Raw genomic sequence first — 8,681 nt, forward strand, 5'->3', positions numbered from 1 at the left:
ACTGGCTCCTCCACAATCCCAGCCTGCATTGCGACGCCAGATTCTTCCGCACTCACAGTGACTTTTCATTTTCCTCTTTCCGCTTTTCGTTTTGACTTCTCAACGAAACATCCCGTGTTAGTGACTGGCAGGGTGAAGAGCCAATAAGAAAGCCAAAGTATCCCGGAAAGGTCGTCTTTCAGCCAATAGAGAGAAAGTAGCGAGAGTGATTGCGCTGTGAGAGCCCGGGCTGGTTTGCTGGAGTAGTGGCGATTGGAGGTCCTCATACACTGCAATCATGGTGAGATGGGGAGCAAGGAGAAGGGACACGGGGGAGGGCTTGAGAAACGGGGAGGGGGTCATGGGAGGTTTGGGAAGCGGAGGGGTCTGTGATCGACTGAAGGACGCGGCTCCAGTTTCAAGGGGAGCGCACTGCAGTGAGGACCAAGGGGGCTCCTCGCAGCCCCATGCGGCCAATCTCAGAGCTGGAGTTCGGGACGTTCAGGCGCCTCCAGAGTGGAGGACAGTGTGTACAGGAGCCTCCGGATCAGGGGCTGGGCCAGGGGCCACGGCCGCGTTTGGCCCCTCGCGCTGAGCCCCTCCGCTCTGTCTGCCCCAGTCTATTATGTCCTATAACGGAGGGGCCGTCATGGCCATGAAGGGGAAGGACTGTGTGGCCATCGCTGCCGACAGGCGCTTCGGGATCCAGGCCCAGATGGTGACCACGGACTTCCAGAAGATCTTTCCCATGGGCGACCGGCTGTACATCGGCCTGGCCGGACTAGCCACGGACGTCCAGACCGTGTAAGTGTCGGGGTACCCAGCCCACACCCAGGCCTCTTCTTGGACCAGCCTTGCCAGGTGTCGTGAGTGGCCTGGGTGTCAGTCACGTACCAAACAGCACCAGTGAGTCTGAGTCTTTGCCGGTCACCGTAAGTATCCCAACCAATTTATACCAGTATTTACTCTGTGCCAGACTGTGGAACGGACCTTACCTGCATGGACTTATTTAATCCTTTTAACGACATTACCATGGTGCTGCCCTATTTTGCAGATGAGGAAACCGAGGGTCTCAGTGTCTTGACTAAGATGCAAGCTAATGAAATGTCAGCTAAGATCCCATGCAGGCCTCTATGAAGCCAAAGCCTGCGCTCAGTCCCGGAAGAACTTCAGGTCTAGTTGGGAGACAAGACAGACATACAGAAAGATAACTGACCCATGATGAGCTGGTGCATAGTAACTGCTAGATTCGACATCTAATTGGCAACGGTTCTGTGATTTGAGAGGAGGGAGGGTTTGGGAGATTAAATAGGTAGCTATTGAGCTGGTCCAGGTGTGAGGGTTATGGTCCTAACAGGGCGTGGTGATAGGAAAAGAAAGGAAGATACTTCTGAGAGTTGTTGCTGACCAGCCTTAGTGGCTACTTGGATACTCTGAAGCTAAGGTACCATTCATTGAGGTCAGGGTCATGTCTTACCTCTTACTAGTGTCTAGACTAGTTACCTGACATGTAGGCAACCCAGAAATGTTTTAAAGGTAGTTTCTATTTTGAGTATGTTGACTAATATAGGAATTGGGAGGACTAGTTTTAGAGGAAGATGACCTTGATTTTGACACCAATTTTGAGAGGACAAGGCAAGCCAAGTAGAAACGTCTTGCGAGCAGTTGAGGTATGAAATTTTATCTCAAGAGCCAGAGAGGCATTGGTAAGCTGTTAAATCTATGGAAACAGATTCTGCAGAGACACAGTAAAGGGAATGAATAAGTTGCAGTTCAAGAGCTGAATGTGTAATTAACAGTGGGGAATAGAAGAGAAGCCAGAGAAAAAGAGAAAAGAATCAAGACAGGGTTTCAAGAGGGAAGATGCGATCACAGGTGGCAGGGCCTGCAGGAAGCTGGTAGCCTAAGAAGCAGCAGTTCCTGGACTAAGTTCCTACAAGATTGAGAGACCAGTTCACTAATGTGGGCGAAAGCTTGATAGAAAAATTTCTCATTTCCCTTAAAGCTCTGTTTCAAGAACATACAATTTGGAAATTATTCCTGAGATCTAACCCAACCAGCCATTTTTTCCCGGTCCTGGTACCATCAGAGAATCCCATCAGGGTGAAGGCCCCCATCAGCCTTCCTCTGTGCAGTCACTGCTGCTCTCCTCAAGCCATTTCCTTTTCTTCAGGAGGCTTTTCTCACCAAGTGTGCTTGCTTGTGGGCATAATTGCTAATTTTGCGAGGCCACAGTTTCCTCACTTGTAAGATGAAGCTAAGGTCATGTCTGAGGCTTTTTGTTCTGGTGGACTGTGACTCTGCCTCCAGCAGGTATGACATTAGTCTGCTCCCTGCAGGGGCATATTCCTGAGCTCTCAGATGGCACTGGAGTTGTGGCCTTTTTCTTAGGCAACTTCCAGTCCTTGAGTGCCACAGCTGCTGCTTAAAACACATAAGACTTTGTAGTTTTCCAAGGCCCTTGTCATATACCCATACATTATTTCACCACCAGGTGGTTATTTTGTCCTCATCTTATAGATGGAAAAATTAAGTTGGAGGATGAAGGTGTAGCCCAGGTCAGCTCTCGCAGTCCTCTTTTCTGCTGTGAGCGGCCATGACTGTCTGCAGCCGGCGCCTGCCAAGAGTGTAGAGGAGCTGTTCATTTTACTGTATATAAATTATTCCTCAGAAAAAGGGGGAAAATCTACTTCTTTACTCCCCTCTTCTCTCAAAAGAAGTATGGGGAAAAAGGTTAGTAGAGTGGTGTGTTTGCAGGTGTTAAGTGTTAGACGAGTTCTGAAACATGGACGTGAGGGTGGATTCTGGTGAGGGAATCACTGGGAGGGGAAGAGGCGAGTCTTGGCGAGGGCTAAAACTGTGTGTCGTCCAATGCACCTCCTGGCCTTCACAGGGGGGACTCTAGGGGACATTCAGCAGTGACTTACTAACTCACTTTTCTTCTTTGATAGTGCCCAGCGCCTCAAGTTCCGACTGAACCTGTATGAACTGAAGGAAGGTCGGCAGATCAAGCCTTACACCCTCATGAGCATGGTGGCCAATCTCTTGTATGAGAAACGGTGAGTGGAAATAGAGCAGGTCCTCAAATAACATTTTGTTCAACATCGTTTTGTTACAATGTTGATGAGATGCCATAGGAACTTCAGTCTTGTTTATATCAATTAGCCAGTGATACAGTTGGTTTTGTTACACATCGTTTCGCTTAAAGTCACAGAACCTATGGTTAAGTGAGGACTTGCTGTGTCGCCTGGGACTCGGGGAATGCAGAACCTTTGACTGGCCAAGTGGGCATGTAGTATGGAGGGGTGCCCAGGAAGGGGATCCCCTTTTGTGCTCCCATTTCTTATTTGCAGGACAATACCTTTATTTTATGGGTCTTCTTTCATAAAATACCTTTATTTTACGGTTTTCTATGAGACTGACAACCAAATAGAAAAGAAAAGGCTCCTTCAGAAGGCAGGGAATAGAGCAGCCCTTACTCTACAATGAATTCTGTGACATAGATTCTCTGGAATAGCAGGGAATCTAAGCAGTGGGTATGTTGATTTTTGTAAGTTCTCTTTGAGGACTTTATGATGAGAAAAGAAGGGGGCCAACCTGTAGAATTCGGTGCAGAAGCTGGCATGGAATTGCAGGGAGAAGCCCAGAGGTACTTTCCCCACCTACCTCTGGGCAAAACTGTCAAGAAGACATGTTGAGCTCTTTTTTATTTTTTTTTAACTTTTTATTTTGGGGTAATTTTAGACTTTTTAGAAAAGTTGTGTAAGTACTGTTTAGCTTTCAAAACTAAGTCTTTGCTCTTTCCCTTCCTGGAGCAATATTATTGCTTTTTTAATATTAAAAAGTTAAAAACAAAAAAAGGGTTACTTTTTTCTTTTTAAATAGAAGTTAATATCCTCAGCTGTGAATTGTGTGTAGTAACCATGTTTATCAAAAGCCAAAACTGAGAAAGGCTTAACAAAAGATTTTTTAAATTGATTTATATGGGGGTGAGGGGGGGGTCCTCTAAAGTTGTAAAAATTAACTCACATTAAGGTATATATTCAATGGCTCATGTTTATTGAAAACAATAAAAATATAGGGCATTGACGCTCACCTGGAAAATTCTGGATTCTAACCTGCTATAGCCAGGAGCTTTCTCTACAAGCCCAACTAAAATTGATTTTCCAGTAGGATAGGCTAATACAGTGACTTGCAAAGTTGAACAGACCCTTTTTAAAGGAACAGCTTCTCGTGGAACCCAGAGAATCCATCCAGGCACCTCTGTTTGTGAAAGACTGCAGGAAAAGTTAAACACTGACCTTTGGGTGATACCTTGGCAGCCACATAATTGGAAGTACAAATGCAGGCCCTGAACTGGGTTATTGTATTTAGTTTTAAGACTGTTACCCAGATAATCCAGGATATTCCTATATGAACTTTATTTTCAGTTTATTGAGAGGAAATACAAAAATTCCAATTTCTTATAGAAATTGATACCCAGGGATCTGTTTGAAAAACACCAGATCATAATACCTTACCCCACCCCATTCCTTTACCTTCAACTTATTTGTTTAGAATTCTCTTTTACAGAGCTGTAACTTAAGGTCATGCCCTCAGAAAACTGATGGCCAATATAAGACATAAATAAGACATAAATATAAGACATGTACCTCTTTATGTACAGTTTCTAGTGAGAATAGTGGCCAATAGTTTTCAAGTATTTCTATATTAAGATCCCTAAGATTGATTGTCCTCAAAGCTCAGGGTCTAGAACAAGTTTCTGATGAGCTGCTACTTTGTGTTGGCAGACGATGAGAATGAGCCAGCCCGCTGAACATCCCTCTTTGCCTTGCCTTCTAAGAGGCTGACATCAAAACTTTGTGTTTAGTCTGAGTGTCTTGTATTCTGTCTTAGTGGTTTTACTTCATTTTTCAGTGTTTTTCTTATAAATTGCCTCAAATCCATTTTTGAAAGGAATAAAGGTATAGATGTATAAATAGAGGAATTGAATGATGCTAGGACCTGGATTAAAATAGGGAAGATTAGAAGAAAGCAGAATTCCCAAAGAAAGGAGGAGGAAGGGAGGGTCAGAGGTGAGAAGGATATGAAGGTAAATGCCAGAGAAAAGAAGAAAAATCTTAAAGCATTGCCAGATGCCAGGAGAGGGGGAAAGAGTTCATCAAAGCTGGCTACGGGGAAAGGGGATCCTTCCAAGCAGGCCCTCCGTTTTCCTCCCAGGGCCTGGGCCAGGGGCCTTGTCTGAACAGGCCTGAACAGGAAAGTGAGTGTTAAGTTCTGGTTTCTCTCTCTGCTCCTGGCCCCCCAGGTTTGGCCCCTACTACACCGAGCCAGTCATTGCTGGGTTGGACCCGAAGACCTTTAAGCCCTTCATTTGCTCTCTAGACCTCATCGGCTGCCCCATGGTGACTGATGACTTTGTGGTCAGTGGCACCTGCGCGGAGCAGATGTACGGGATGTGCGAGTCCCTCTGGGAGCCCAATATGGTGAGTTCGTGGTGTGGAGTGGGGCTGGGCTCTGAGAGGTACACCCCTCCTTGGCCATCAGGGAAAAATGTGTTTACCTGGCAGGTAGTGGGGAGAAGGGTGCAGGTCGGAGAGAAAGCCACAGTTGCTGAGCCAGACACTCCATCCGTCAGGGCCTTGGTGTGAGCTGGCTGGCTGCGGGGGAGAGTACCTTCTGTTAGGACACTCTAGTCATGTATTAGCTAGAACAACAAATAATTCCTCACAGTGGGTTTTCAAGATTCTCACATTCATTCACTGAACAAACATTTAACAAAGTGCCGGGTTAGAGGCAGCTCAACAGAATGGGCTCTGGAGCCAAGTTGTCTGGGTTGGAAAACGAGCTGCACCCACCACTTCATTAGTTGTGTTCTTGGGTAAGTCAGTTTACTTCTCTGCCTCCATTTTATCGGCTGTAAAATGGGGGTGATAATAGAACCTACCTTATGAATGGAAGTGTGAGGAAAACACATGAAAAGATTGGAACAATGCCTGACAGTGGGTTGTCTGCTGTGCCGGATCTGTCAGGCTCTGGGGAAACCAGATAGTCTGTCTGCAAGGGCTTACTGCCGCCTAACGAAGCAAGGCAGACACTCAAATACCTGGTAAAATGTCATCTGCGAGGAAGAGGAGGAAAGGGCCTGATTGGCAGAAGGAACAGCCTGTGCCCAGGTCCAGGTGGGGCCCAGTGTGTTCAGAGACTGGGGAGAGCTCTCTGTGGCGGCTGGAATGTGGGCAGGAAGTGGGGTGAGATGACGACGGAAAGTGAGGTTGGGATGAGATTTCAAAGTGCCCTGAATGCCGTGCCAAGGAGTTTGAATTTCTTTTGGCCTAGTGTCAAAGGCAATTAGGAACCCAAGGAACCAGAGGCCTGTAGGTAGATGGGAGAGCTATTGTAGTCCCCAGCAGGCGGGAGGCACTGAGGTCCTGAGCAGAGACAGTGGCGGTGGCAGGGGGCAGCCAGAGTATAGAGGAGTTGGTCACTTAAAACAGAAGTGAGGGAAGTGGAGATACGAAAACCCCTGAGTTTTCTAGCTATGCCAAGCTAGAGCATGTAGGAGAAGGAACAGGTTTAGGGGGAAATGTGCTGTCATGCCTACAGATTGACTATTGAGGTACCTATGGGACAACCATAGGGAGAGTCCATCAGACATCTGACAGAGCACATGGGAGCCAGATAGGGAATCTTCTTTCCATTTTACAGAAGAGGAATCGAGGCTCAGTGATGGGACATGTGACTTGCCCAAGGTCACATTTCCGGTTAGTGGAGGAAATTCTGGGCTTGAACTTTACCTTGCATAACTCTGCTTCCTTCTGAGGGGGAGCTGAGGGGGGCTTCTCACTTCAGGCACAGGAGGGGCCACAGCTGGGGACCTTGAGCCTAGAGAAAAAGAGTTTAGGAGCCAGGCCAAGTTAGGGTCCAAGGCTCTGGGGATTGAAAGGCTTCTGCTATTGTCAGGATCCAGAACACCTGTTTGAAACCATCTCACAAGCCATGTTAAATGCTGTGGACCGGGATGCGGTGTCAGGCATGGGCGTCGTCGTCCATATCATGTGAGTATGAGTTGAAAGTCTAGAAACTTCGCAGACACTTCCCTCTCCCTCCCCCACAAACACCCCATTTTCCCAGCCCCCTGGTCAGGTGTGAGATAAGAAAGGCATTTGTGACAGACATGCAGGATACCAGAAACCTATGCTTCCCTAAGTGTGGCAGCTACCTAGATTCTCCTGCCCTATAGCAGGTGAAGCTCCATGACCCTGAGTCTCCCTCTTTGCTCACAATAGATATTTCTTTCCTTCCTTACATGCCCCCAGAGTCTCAGGGACCTATGTGGTGATGAGCCACAGAAGAACTGCAGATTGATTAAAATTCTAGCAGCTCCCCTCCTTTCTCTCAATTCCCACCAGTCGTAGAAACAACTGTGTGAAGCACTGAACTCGGGGAACTATCTCCAATCTCCAGCCCGCTCCCTAATTGCTATCCCCTTTTCGTCTTAACTGTTTGGGGCTGTCACCAGGAACCTGATGGGATGAAGTAGGAGGTACCTTCCCAGCTGCTTTCCTTGGGTGCATCGCAGAATAAGCATTTGGACTCTTGTTAGGGGATAGCCTGCTTAAGGACCATGAAACACAGATTGGTTCTTTTATGTTCTTGAGGTGAAAGCCAGCATACTTCCTTCCTAAATTGTTCTCTAGGCCTGGAGGAGTTCCTTCCCTTCTTTGGAGGGCTTCCAGCTCTGAATCTCCTCAACTCTTGATGGTTGAAGTCTTCACCAATCTTCCCATCTCTCCATTCTCCTGTTCCTCACCACAGGCTGAGGAGACAAGCTATTATTAATGTAACATGAGCAAAACAGTTAAACCTAGTTAGGATAGCCTTTTGTTCTGCAGTCTAGATGGGTGTTGATGTTTTATGACTTTCTCCCTCCGCAGTGAGAAGGACAAAATCACCACCAGGACACTGAAGGCCCGAATGGACTAACCTTGTTCCCAGAGCCCACTTTTTTTTTTAAAATAAAAGTTTTTCTTTCACTCCTGCTTCTTTGTATTTGAGTCTTTCACCACAGATCTCTGTCCCCTGCTGGGCAGTTACAAATAGCTACTCAGGGTATTGCTCAGCGCTCACGTGTGTGGGGACAGTATCCCCACACCACTTCAGTGCCTGCTCTGTTAGGCCCTGCACAAAGTGCTGTGCACATTCTGGAATGTAATCATCATCACGACTTAAGGTCGCTGATGTTATCCTTAAACATAGTTAAATAATTTGCTCAGGGCCACTTTACTGAGTGGTTCCATTTAACCTCAAAGCCTAGAATCCTTTTCACTCAACTACTGGAAGACCCTTAAATCTTTCAGTTTCAGGTAGACATTTGGCTGAGTACTCACAAGTAATACCCCTGTAGATCAGTGTTTCTTAACCTTGGCTGCACATTAGCCACTTGGGGAGGTATTTTGATCCCATTCCTCAAGATTCCGATTTAATTGGCCTTTTCTTTTTTTAAAGATTTTTTATTGGGGAAGGGGAACAGGACTTTATTGGGGAACAGTGTGTACTTCCAGGACATTTTTTTTTTTTCCAAGTCAAGTTGTCCTTTCAATCTTAGTTGTGGAGGGTGCCATTCAGCTTCAAATTGTTGTCCTTTCAGTCTTAGTTGTGGAGGGCGCAGCTCAGCTCCAGGTCCAGTTGCCGTTGCTAGT

General features: G+C 46.6%; 1 protein-coding gene across 1 annotated transcript; it reads left to right on the forward strand.

Moving 5' to 3' along the window:
• Nucleotides 1–151: 151 nt before the first annotated feature.
• On the forward strand, nucleotides 152–8,015 carry PSMB3 (proteasome 20S subunit beta 3). The gene is made up of 6 exons (XM_081027727.1): nucleotides 152–280; nucleotides 599–783; nucleotides 2,931–3,038; nucleotides 5,288–5,465; nucleotides 6,943–7,037; nucleotides 7,917–8,015. The coding sequence occupies exons 1-6, from the start codon at nucleotides 278–280 to the stop codon at nucleotides 7,963–7,965; spliced, it is 618 nt and encodes a 205-aa protein (XP_080883853.1). The 5' UTR covers nucleotides 152–277; the 3' UTR covers nucleotides 7,966–8,015.
• Nucleotides 8,016–8,681: the final 666 nt, after the last annotated feature.

This window comes from Rhinolophus hipposideros (genome assembly GCF_964194185.1).
Source record: "Rhinolophus hipposideros genome assembly, chromosome: 20".
Lineage (NCBI taxonomy): Eukaryota > Metazoa > Chordata > Mammalia > Chiroptera > Rhinolophidae > Rhinolophus > Rhinolophus hipposideros.

Excerpts from the sequence above, each read along its gene's own strand:
- PSMB3 (XM_081027727.1), top strand. Across the intron at positions 784-2,930 it reads GCCACGGACGTCCAGACCGT|TGCCCAGCGCCTCAAGTTCC; the intron begins GTAAGTGTCGGG and ends CTTCTTTGATAG. Across the intron at positions 7,038-7,916 it reads GGCGTCGTCGTCCATATCAT|TGAGAAGGACAAAATCACCA; the intron begins GTGAGTATGAGT and ends CTCCCTCCGCAG.